General features: G+C 44.3%; 1 protein-coding gene across 2 annotated transcripts; it reads right to left on the bottom strand.

Moving 5' to 3' along the window:
• Positions 1-2,995: 2,995 nt before the first annotated feature.
• Positions 2,996-9,777, bottom strand: ZBTB8A (zinc finger and BTB domain containing 8A). 2 transcript variants are annotated; one of them, XM_075522296.1, is made up of 4 exons: positions 9,529-9,777; positions 7,361-8,328; positions 6,701-6,870; positions 2,996-6,293 (listed from the first exon to the last, which is right to left on the bottom strand). In XM_075522296.1, the coding sequence occupies exons 2-4, from the start codon at positions 8,298-8,300 to the stop codon at positions 5,961-5,963; spliced, it is 1,443 nt and encodes a 480-aa protein (XP_075378411.1). In that variant the 5' UTR covers positions 8,301-8,328; positions 9,529-9,777; the 3' UTR covers positions 2,996-5,960. The 2 variants fall into 2 exon arrangements, with proteins under 2 accessions (XP_075378411.1, XP_075378410.1); XM_075522295.1 differs by lacking the exon at positions 9,529-9,777 and adding an exon at positions 8,474-8,744.
• Positions 9,778-12,109: the final 2,332 nt, after the last annotated feature.

The following is a 12,109-nucleotide window of genomic DNA, read 5'->3' as shown; positions in this document are numbered from 1 at the left end:
AAGATAGTGCTATTAGCCCCTGTGTAGGCTTATCTGAAGTTCAAAGCCAAGTATTTCTGCAGACTAAGACCAAAATATAAGAAAGGTAGACACTGGCATGGCTAGGTAATGGGATAACCTCTGACAGCGACCAGATGCTTCAGGGAAGAAATGTAATATATTCCATAATTTTATATCCAACAGAGATTTTTTTTCTAAGTTATCATTGAAAAATTGAGAGGGATGCCAAAATCCTGGAGGATGGAGTATTTCTTCTGAAGAGCCAGGAGTAAAGGCAGGATGATACATGTAGCAGTCTGTATCAGTCCTCCGCTAGAAATCTGTGGGCTTACAGGTATTTTCAAAGCTCACACTAAATCAGTATTTTTGCATTTTTTTTTTCATCTCCGTTCTTTAGAACTGGAATAGAATGTATACCAAAAGGTTGGAAAGGGAGGTTCATTCTGAGGTTGTTTTGTTTAAATTAAATTAATTAAAAAAAACCAAAAAACAGTTGAACCTTTAAGATAAGGATCAGTGTCATTTTTTGGGATAGTAAATACAGAAGTTTAGATAATTCAATGGAAAACAAAAAAATGGGATATGATGTGAAGGAGAAAAACTAATCAAGTATCACACAAGTCATAGGTTTATGTGGCAGGTAGAATTCTGTAAGAAACACCTGAAAAGGGGGAAAGAGAAATGTTTTTTAATTCAGTGTTTCGGCCTTTGAAAGGATGGCAAGATAGTTGTCAGAAAACAAGGATAGTTAAAGGTGAGACACTAAACAGAGGATGACGAATCTATGTCTTCACTCTTGATTGTGGTTTTGTGAACACAACGATAAACACAAGCCAAGCAAAAAGCGGCAGGCTTTCAGTGACAAAGGACAGAGAGAGAGAGAAGGACAAAGACACTGGGATTGCACAGAAAGTAGAGGTATAAAAGAGGAATGTCTCTTGAAGTGGCCATCCCTCCAATGTTAGTCAGATGAAACAGGGAATGGAAAAGCAAATGACAAGACAATGATGTATTGAAAACCAGTCAATAATCAAAACATGCATTAAGAAGTAGTATTTAAGAGCATTCAAAGCAACATGAAGAAGATGGAAGAAGTACAAGGGAAAAAAATTTTTAAAAACCAATTTGTGAGGAATCATAGCACCGTGGGTCATAGGGAGCTGTGAATGTCTCTAGTCCCACCTCCCACAGGAAGAAGGCCAGCACCAAGATCAGATCAAGATCAGATCAGCCATGGCTTTGTCTAGCCAAGTCTTGAACAATTTTAAAGCCAACCATCTCTGAGGCTGCTTTCTGAACAGTCTGTTCCAATGCTGCACCACAATTTAAACCTCTCAGACTGTGATCTGGATGTACAGAGACAGGACAGAAACAATCTGAATGGATCAATATTAGCAGAATTCAGTACAGTTCTATACAGCCGTCTAGCATTTAAAGATAAAATCAAGTGTCCTACTTTTGGCTTGGCAAAGTTCGAAAAGCAACACATTCAAATCAGTTATTGTCAGGTAAATTAAGTTCTGTGGGAACAACCCTATATGGTCTTTGCTTTCATAGAATCACAGAATGGTTTGGGTTAGAAGGAACCTTAAAGATGATATAGTTCCAACCCCAGCCATGGGCAGGGACACCTTCCACTAGACCGGGCTGCTCAAAGCCCCATCCAGCCTGGCCTTGAACACTTCCAGGGATGGGGCATCCAGTTGCTTTGGGCAACCTGTTCCAGTGCTTCACCACCCTTACAGTGAAGAATTTCTTCCTTACATCTAATCTAAATCTACCCTCTTTCAGTTTAAAGCCACGACCCCTTGTCCTGTCACTACATGCCCTTGTAAAAAGTCCCTCTCCAGCTTTCTTGTGGGCCCCCTTCAGGTACAGGAAGGCTGCTACAAGGTCTCCCCAGAGCCTTCTCTTCTCCAGGCTGAACAACCCCAACTCTCTCAGCCGGTCTTCATAGGAGAGGTGCTCCAGCCCTCTGATCATCTTCATGGCCCTCCTCTGGACTTGCTCCAACAGGTCCATGTCCTTCTTATGTTGGGGGCCCCACAAGTGGATGCAGTACTCCAGGTGGGGTCTCACAAGAGTGGAGTCAAGGGACAGAATCACCTCCCTCGACCTGCTGGTCACAGTTCTTTCGATGCAGCCCAGGAGACGGTTGGCTTTCTGGGCTGCAAGCACACATTGCCGGGTCATGTTGAGCTTCTCATCAACCAACACCCCCAAATCCTCCTCCGCAGGGCTGCTCTCAATACATTCTCTGCCCAGCCTGTATTTGTGCTTGGGATTGCCCCGACCCAAGTGCAGAACTTTGCACTTGGCCTCGTTGAACTCCATGAGGTTCGCACGGGCCCACCTCTCAAGCCTGTCCAGGTCCCTCTGGATGGCATCCCTTCCCTCCAGCGTGTCGATTGCACCACTCAGCTTGGTGTTGTCGGCAAACTTGCCGAGGGTGCACTCAATCCCACTGTCCATGTCACTGCCAAAGATGTTAAACAGTGCCAGTCCCAACACCAACCACTGAGGAATGCCGCTTGTCACTGTTCTCCACCTGGACATCGAGCCATTGACCACAACTCTTTGAGTGCGACCATCCAGCCAATTCCTTATCCACCGAGTGGCCCATCCGTCAAATCCACATCTCTCCAATTTAGAGACAAGGATGTCGTGCGGGACAGTATCAAATGCTTTGCACAAATTCAGGTAGATGACGTCAGTTGCTCTTCCCTTACCCACCAACACTGTAACCCCATCGTAGAAGGCCACCAAATTTCTCAGGCACGATTTGCCCTTAGTGAAGCCATGTTGGCTGTCACAAATCACCTCCTTATATTCCATGTGCCTTAGCATAGTTTCCAGGAGAATCTGCTCCGTGATCTTGCCGGGCACAGAGGTGGAAAGAACTTGAAAAGAACAAAAATGTTACTTCTGCTAATGAGTGGTATGTGATCCTAACAGGAGTATGAAGAAGACAGTCATCAGAGGCAATGCAAGGAGATGAAAAGAAAACAAATAGGATTACTTTCATTTAGAGAAAAACAAGCAAAATATATGACTGGCTATGTAAAATGAAGGACGTAGAAAATATAAGGCACTTAACATTTATCTTGTCTTGCAATACAAAAATAAGGGAACAACAACTGAAATTAAGGCAACAAATGTAAAAATGGTAACCTTTTTAAAATACAAAACATAATTGACCTGTGGGAATCGCAGTCTTGAGCTAAAACTCCAAGCTTAATAAGATACTTTAAAAATGACTACAGATATCTAGTTATGCTACTGAGAATAACAATAACATATAAAAACAGTAAAAACCCTTGTTTGCCAGGCAAATCAACAATTAATCTGCCTATATTTAAAAAGTAAATGTCTTCATATGGATGGATGGTTCCATTTGCCCATTATAGCCACTTCACATCTTTTTCTGAAGCATCTGGTCCTTGGTATTCTTAGATTTATGGTATCTAATTAGATTGAGTATTGATCAAAAAAATCCCTTTGCTTCTAAAAATGCCCCCAAGTATACAGAAACACTTAATAGTCTCACCTTTACAGTTGGCAGTTAAGATTTCAGGCCTAGAGTGACACTTTATTTTCCCCTCCCCTTAATCCATCCCCAAACACACACAAGACTAATCCCAGCCACTTTGTATTCTGGGACAGCAGGCACCGATACCTGGCATTTATTGCGCGTACTGTTTAATGTAAAGGGAAATGGAAAAATCTACTAAATTTGATTTCAGCAAGCATTTTCTCTTGAAATTTGATCAAAGTCATTCCATATTCTTTTATATATTTCTTTGTTCTATATTTGATTTAGTTAAGGTTGCTCAGGTATATATTTCTTAGCCATTTAGTAATAGAATATTTCTTAGCCATTTAATAATACACATTTTAGGAGTAGTAAGCTCCAAGAAATTAACCAGCTGTTTTCACATCAAGTCCACTTTGTGGACTGCTGACCAAAGTGTAACATAAAATTGAGGCAAGTGTAAGTCTTGTTTGGAAAAGATGTTTTCATTCGGGTCATCAGAAAGTTCTGTAAGTTCTCCCCTACCGCCCCCCTCCCCAAGTCTAAGCCAATGGACGATAGTTTTTGTAGGAGCAATAAAATACCACTTCCCATCTCCTTGGAACATACAAGCAGGCTGCTTCTCGACAGCCCTGCACGTTTGAGGGGAAGGGTGCTTAATGCCTACGCTGTGAACTTGGTAGGAAGCGCTCGAGCTGTCATTTAAGAGACCTGTAGGCTGGCCGTCTGCAGCCTGGAATGAAAACGCTGCACTCTCTGGTAATGGTGATACTAATAAGGCTATACAGTTTTTACACAAACAAAAATAAAATAGTGACTTTTCAGCTGTCCCTGGGAAAGAGATTATATAGTATATATATGGGATTGTTCTGTAATTAATCCCAGGTTTCAGCCAAACATGCTTACAAAGTTGTAAAAAAGAAAAAAAAATAAAGTTTTCTAAGCCTATACCCATTGAGTTCAATGGTCACAGGATGAAGGCTGTATTAAAACTCAGGTCTGTCCAAGAAAATGCAGAGTAAAAGTGCCCCAGGAGCATACTTCTGCTCCTCTCCAGCTTACGGTGCTGGTGAAGATCAACTCACTAAGTAACAAAACCAAGTGGCTTATTTTGTTATAGAAGTAAACTTTCTCCACCATTAGTCAACTCATCTCCTGTAGTCTAATTGTAGGTAAAGTTACACAAATATGATGTCTAGAACTTCCAGTACATCTTGTTCTCATTGGCATATAGTACAGACTGAAAAAGGTTAAAGTATGTTCTCTTGGTGACCAAATGACTTTGGGAATATATAAATTGATAACGACTCCATCTTAAAACTCATCAGTTTAAACTGAGGACAGGTCGATACAAACAAGAGTAGTCAATGGTTTCAGATGGAAAATCTCATCAGTTCCATTTCTAACGATATAGTATATATACTGTACAAATCGTTCTGCCACTGTTATTGGCAAATAAAACGGGGGACAAAGAGAGAAAACAACAGCTAAAGTAACCTTGTAAGGATTGTCTCCTTCACGTTGGCACGGAGAAGCTGACACTGCTGTTGGCAATGCTGTGGATGCAGGGCTACCAGTCACGTCAGTCTGGCACTTCTGAGGTTTAAAAAAAAGCGAGTATTTTACTACTGCTTATTAAAACATAGCCCAGTCTGAGTTCCCAATTTTCAGAATGAATAAGACACCTACTGGCATCAATTAATGATCCATATTTGTAATCATTTTATCTCTGATGTGTTGACTAGGACTAGCATTCATGTGTTTATTTTCTTGTAAAGAAATAGGTCTTGAATGAATGATCTGCTAAAAATCCTCCCTATTCTAACAAATTTTACAAGAAAGTGCTTTTCCAGACGAATGTGCTAAAACATATTTATATGCTTTTTCTTAATTAGCTACCTTTTTCCTTATCATAATATGAAGACTTCATGAAATTTCATGGAAGATTCTCTTCATTCCTGAATACTGAAGAGAGGTTTTCTTTATATTCTGGTGTGTGGGGTATTTATACTTTATCGCCAGATGATATTACATATAAAACCCACATCTCTACAAGCTTAAAAAATGGGTAATTTACAGTGCTGTGTGACTTTTTTTTTTTAAAGTTTTTAGACCTCACTCCCTTGAAAGAGGTTTTGAGAAGTGACCCATTGTCTACTATAAAAAGTTATCCATGTAGTACTTCAGTTGCCTTGTTCATCCATTATTTCATTTAAGGATGGATTCTCTGTAATGAAGCAAAGTACGAGTATTCTGATAACAAAACTCAGAGTGGACTCAATGGCATGTCCATAAATACATGCAAGTCTGGACCTGTTCAAAAAGAAACCAGTATGTCTCTGTACGGCAACGACAGGCTGGTGGAGGGCTTATGGTCAAGACAGTACATTCTCCCTCGTACACAGGATTCCCAATTCTTGTCTTGCAACTACCTAATATTTGGTTTTACTTCCTTTTCGTCTGCTTCATCCTCACTGTCATCAACTTGCTGAATGACCAAGTCGGTTGACCCATCCTCCACAATCTCCACATCAGATCTGTTGTCTTCCCCATAGTGCCACCTGGAATCCTTATCCCCATCTTGTGGAAATTCAAGGGGTGCTTCAGCCTCCAAATCAATACGAATACTGTCTATGCCAGCTTCAGCCAAACACTCATTACAGAGTCTGTAACGTCGTGTCCCCTCTTGGACCACTTGTCCTGTTAGCTCAGTCACGTGGCGTTTACACTTTCTGCAGATAGGCTTACAAGCCTGATGAATCTGGGAAAATTGAAATGAATACATTTGATAATGTAACCACAAAGAGGTGGGGTTTAAGACGACAAAAAGTAGGGCTGGAGTAGCATCAAGTGGTAGCGTTAACTCATTTTGAGAGACAGTCATCAAACGTTAAAATGAAACCATCGCAGGCACTGTAATTGCCCACTTAAGCTCTATTACAGGACTTGCACAGAGCAGTCCCTTTGCGAGCCATCAATTCACCAAGAAATTCATCCCCTTTCATACAAATTATGCTTCAAATCGACTTCAACAAAAGCAGATTAATTTTCTATTACCTCTTCTTTTACGGGAGTCAATATATCAACCAGATACACTTGTACTGTGTTTAATTATGCTGAGACAGATTTACACATTAAACAAATCATGCAGTTACTAAAAATACATACTGTTCGAAAATGGCTACTTAGGTGATCTAGCCTGCTAAATCTTTTCCCACATGCCTCACAAGGGTAAGGGCGCTCTCCTGTATGACAGCGAAGGTGACGCTTTAGGTCTGCTTTTCTTTTCACCACATGAGTGCAGAATGGGCACTTGAACCTCATCCGGGGCAGATCGTCTGTTAGAAAATAACGTGATTAAAAAAAATAAATTAAGTCAGAACACGTCTAGTCATTTAATGCACTAGGAAAATACATTTTATATGCGGAAGAGCAAATTGCTTTTGTTAAAAAAAAAAACTATCATAGGTTTTTTCGAGCAGGAAGATCTTGTGTTTTCCTGTAAATTACACAGGAGTGCAACAAAGGAAAAGGAGTGGACGTTAGCTGTATTAAAATGAGCTTAAAAATATCCCAAAAGATCACGACTTAAATTTGCAAGATGAAGCAGCAAAGACACTAAAGATTACGTATTTTGAAAGGCTATTAATAAACCAGATATTTCAGTCATTCACAATTATTAAAAAATAAAGAGTTAAACTTCCCAAACTTACATTTCTGGGCAATACAGATGTATTTTTGGCAACTGTACACCCATTCGGTAAAGCACAGCCAGAACAGATGATTCAGAGACGACTGTGCACCGAGAGCGTTAAAACCAACTCTTACCTTCAGCCCAGCTTCCCATGACACCTAGAATTGAGGGCATGCTCGCGTACTGCTCGTCTGCTTTTGAAGACTTCGATTTACTGGAAGAACGGGGTGATTCATGTTCCTGCTGTGACACAGCCAAGCTCCTCGGTATCACATCGGACCCTTGGCCGTACTGGTATCCCACGTGAGGAGATTCAACTTCTGTTTCAATCTGGACTTGCTCCTCAGACTGAGTGATATGGCCAGCGGGCTCGGCAGCCCTGTCCTCCAGTTTGCTTGATTTATAGTGAGGAATGTCAGAAGGTTGCTGCAGGCCCAGGTGCCGGGATTTCTTTATGGAATCCTGCCTTTGCTCGTGTTTGGACAGCTGTTGCTGGGCATTTCTCTGAGAAGCCGGATAGTAGCTGAAATTGCTCCAAGCGTTTCCACCCATCATACATGTCCCTTGGTCTGGGCTTAAGTGCGAATGCGGGGGGCTGCTTTCTGCCCTCCAGCCAGTGCTGTACAAGCAGGATCGGTCCACGCCATTGGAATTTACATCTTTGTCTGACAGACTGAAGTAGCGATCCTTCTCCTTCTCACTGATGTCCAGCGATGACTTAATAAATGTTTTACACACACTGATAACGTCAGTCATCTGCAGATAGCTAGCAGCCGACATGACTTCGATGACGTTCTGACCAGTGAGAGACAGTTTGCCCGAATACACAAAATCTAGAATAACTGTAAATGTGTCAGGAGAAAATGCCTGGAAAGTAGCTGTCGTCGGCTGACTCGTCTCCTTCGAGCTCTGCGAAAGGAGCATTTTGAAATAGCCGCTGCTGGCAAACAGCACATTGCGATGTGCTTTAAAGACCTTTCCCTCAACCAGGATACTGCAGTCACAGAACAAGTCTTGCCTGCGCTGCTCATTTAGTTGCTGCAAGAGGTGAAACTGGTGAGAAGAAATCTCCATTCCAGAAAAGATGAAATGAAGCGTCGTGCTAAAAAATAAAGAAAATAATTAGACTCTTGACTTCGGCGCTGTGCAACTCAGCCAAAGATGTCAGACCCAATTTTATGGATATCTTTAGAAATAATCTTATTTATTTAAATCTATAAATATATTTAAATTACAATATCCACAACCATGCATTCTTTTTCCAAGAAGAAAGGAGCGATGAAAAAGCCAGACTTGGCAGAGACATGTGTGCTACAGCTCGGACAGCAGCATCTCCTTCCTCGGGATGCAGGAGAAGGCGTGTGCAGCCCGCCGGCAGCCGCACAGTCTTCAGGCATTCTCCAACGGGACGAGGAGCCCTCCAGCAGCTGCGGCTGGGGACCGTGTCCCTGCCTTGAACCGACGTTACCGCATCGCCCCGCTCGGCCCGGGCTCAAACCCCCGCCGCGAAGGGACCAGAAATGGGACTCGGCGGCAGAGCCCCGCCGGCCGCAGCCCGCCCGGCCCGGCCTCCCCCGGCATTGGCGGAGGCCGCCGTCACTCACCCGCACGCCCGTCCGAATTGGTCGCTCGACCGTGGGGAGCCCGGGACGCCCGACGGCGCCGGACCCGCCCGCCAAAGCGCGGCGGCGCCTCCTGCCTTTGCGGGCGGCCGCCCCCGCTCCCGCCGCGGGGACCGCAGCGCCCGCGCCCGCCAGCGCTCCGCCCGGCTGCGCGCTCCCCTCCGCCGCGCCGGGCCGGGCCGCGCCGGGCGTGCAGCCCGGAGCCGCCCGCGGTAGCGGAGCCCCGGCTGCCGCTCCGCCGGCTCCGCGGCAGCTCCCCGCCACGCTGCCGCCGCCCGGTGCCGGGCGCCCGGCGTGGCCCGAGCCGCTCCCGCCCCGGCTGCCCGCCGCCTCCCCGCGCTGGCAGCGCCCCAGCCGCCCCCTTGCGCGGCCCCTCTCGCCGCGCACCCGCCGCCCGCTCCTACTCCCGCGCAGCCCTTTGTTGCCGCGCCTGGCTCCTTACAGCCGCGCCCGGGGCTGCAAATGGCGCCCATGTAGGACGCTGTGCAGCCCGAGGAACGATCGGCTCCGAGCGGCAGCTGCCAGCGGGCCGTCGCACACGGACGCCGGCGCCCTCGGAGGCTGCGGAGCCCGGGGACGTCCCTCGCTGCCCCTGGCAGCAAGGCTCGCTGCGGGGCCGTTTCCGCCCCCAAATCCCAACGCCCTGTCTGGCCTGCCGGCGTGCTAGAGCCGCCACTTACCGGCTGGGTCCTGCGGGCGGCTGCCGCTGAGCCAAGAGGAGCGGGCGGTGGATGCGGGGTCCCCGGCCCCGCGTCGGGGCTCACGGTGGCTGAAGGCGACGCGCTGGTCCCGCAGCCCCGAGCCCTGGAAGCCCGAACGTGAGAGAAACAAAAGGTATTTGCTGACGTGGGCGTTGGACAGAGACGCCCGAGGGCTGGGGACACAATTAAAGGGGCAACGCACCGATTGCAGGCGCAGCCCAGCGGCTTCCTCTGCCTGATCGCCTCTTCCCACACCCACATGCTGCCCGGGAGGGGATGTGATGCCCTAGATGCTTCCTTCTCAAACCTTTATGCATAGCAGGGGCCTTGATGACCCAAATCCTTTTTTAACGCGCTTGCAGCTTCCTCAAAAGGAGATGTAACATCTTTTTTTTTTTTTTCCCCCCTCTTCATATCTGTTATCTTCTGAAAAAACATGTCTGAACTCCTAGTACCTGAACCCCTCACCTTCTCTCACTCGAAGGTTGGTATCTTTCTCCATCCTCTTCTTGCCACCAGGGTCTTTTCTGTGTTCTTGACACCCCAGTTACTTCTCATAAATACTTGTTTTCCCATGGGAGCCATTCTGCCTTAGCCGTATCCTTTGTGTCCTTTTTAGCCTTCCCTTCCATAAACTTAAGACATTCCATCTTGAAACAATTTACGTTCCTTTCCCCACTATAGCAAAATGGCAAAGACAACTAAAGACTCTTTCCTCTGATAGTTAAAACATTCTCCCAGTATATCATACACATTTTATTAATATTCAATTTATATCCATTTATAGTCTAACAATATTTTTCACTAGCTTAATTCCCCCTTTTTAAGCAATATCCATAGTTTTGTAGATTCCGTCTCCCTTCAAATGCAGGCTGTGCTTTTAAAATCTTTCATGAGACCCATTCTGCTTGCGTAGGACTCTGCTCTGTACCTGACCAGCTTAAATTAGTCATTCTTGAACACAAAAGCGATTGGAATTTACACAGTATTTCACATGAATCTTTTCAGTCCACTGGGCAACGTTGTTAATTATCAACTGAAAACATGTCAATCTGATGTACCTACAATGGACCAGCCTTTCCCAGCTGTGTCACGTTGCTGGTTCGTAGTCATCCTCTGATCAGTGTCACCTGCAAATTTGATGTAATTTCTCTCACTTTTACATCAAAGTCTGAAGAGTGTATTAGCAAAACTGATTCCAAAGTCAGCCCAGAGGACCATTAGCATCTTTGTCCTCATCATTCCCCTTTTAGGGTAACGCAGCACAACCCTAGTACCCAGCTTCTCACAGCGCTTAATAGTGCATACCTGTATGTTGAATACTGTGTGCAGCCCTGGGGTCACTCATTTCAAAGAGTGTGTACAGGAACCTGCAATGGTTCAGAGGGAAAAGGGAAATGATACAACTCTGGCATAGCTTTCTACAACTGTCTGTAGAGAGAGAGATCCAAACTAGGAAAAAAATGAAGCAGGTGAGATAATTGTAACATCATGACAGGATCAACAGGGACTGTTCACCGCTTATTCCAGCATAAAAGGAAGGCAAATGGAGCTAGCAGGTGACAGGGGCACAGCAAACCAGAGGATGTGGTTCTATGCACACCGTAGTTAGGCACTGGAACTGCTTGCCATAGGCTGTTGCGGATGCAAAATGTCTGCAGTGTTACAGGGGTACACTGTAACATGAGAGAGCTACATACAGAAACGTCCTGTGCCTTCAGAAGTCCCCAAGTCACAAATTGTAGGAGACTGGAAGAGTACTCAGGTAAAAATACTGCTTGTTGTATTCTTCCATAGAGCAACTGATTTTGACTCAAAACTCTCGAGTTGAGGAATTTCATGGAATTTAGTTTATTGCCACCTAACATAAACTTTCAACTGCCGATTCTGGTATTGAGAAATAAAGAAGACAATTAAACAATCACTTAGATTGTTTAATATCAACCAGAAAATTTATTGGCAGTATCAGGTTTTAATACTGCTTGAATTCATTCCTCTAAAGTTTGATTTTGCCTATCAATTCAACTAAGTAGCACCTCTTTTTATATAACATTCTACATATTTTTTCAGATCCATGCCCAAATTATTTCATCTGCTGAAAATTTCAGCAGAAAATAACTTTTGAAAATAACTATTTGTAGGTATTTGCTCTGTTTGACTTAACCGACTTCTCAGGTAATTGGTACTTTCACTTGTGTATTGGAGAGTGCTCTGTTTGGTAGTTTGTATCAATACTAATAGGACTTCAAGGGTTCTCCATCTGCTAGGAACAGGTAATCGAATTTAAAAAGTAGAAAAAACAATGCAGTGGTATCTAGCGTAGCTTAATTAGAATTTTAAAATATGTTGCAAGTGCTTTTCTCCAAATACTTTAGAAATTTATTCACAAGATTAGTTTCTTGGAGTTGCAATAGATTTTTCCCAAATGTGTGAGTAAAGTAATATGCATTTACCGAGGGTTTTATTTTAAATTTTGAAAATATAAGTAAAACTGCATATAACCTTGGGCTAAAACAACACAATTTCTTTCCTTTTTCTACCATTGAAGAAAGCTGCAATT

This window comes from Mycteria americana, chromosome 21, assembly GCF_035582795.1.
Source record: "Mycteria americana isolate JAX WOST 10 ecotype Jacksonville Zoo and Gardens chromosome 21, USCA_MyAme_1.0, whole genome shotgun sequence".
In the NCBI taxonomy this organism is placed as follows: Eukaryota; Metazoa; Chordata; class Aves; order Ciconiiformes; family Ciconiidae; genus Mycteria; species Mycteria americana.
This window is presented reverse-complemented; position numbering and strand designations above follow the sequence as displayed.

Excerpts from the sequence above, each read along its gene's own strand:
- ZBTB8A (XM_075522295.1), bottom strand. The coding sequence starts at position 8,532 with ATGTCTCTGCCAAGTCTGGCTTTTTCATCGCTCCTTTCTTCTTGGAAA. Across the intron at positions 6,871-7,360 it reads CATGGGAAGCTGGGCTGAAG|ACGATCTGCCCCGGATGAGG; the intron begins GTAAGAGTTGGT and ends ATTTTCTAACAG. Across the intron at positions 6,294-6,700 it reads TAAGTAGCCATTTTCGAACA|ATTCATCAGGCTTGTAAGCC; the intron begins GTATGTATTTTT and ends CAATTTTCCCAG.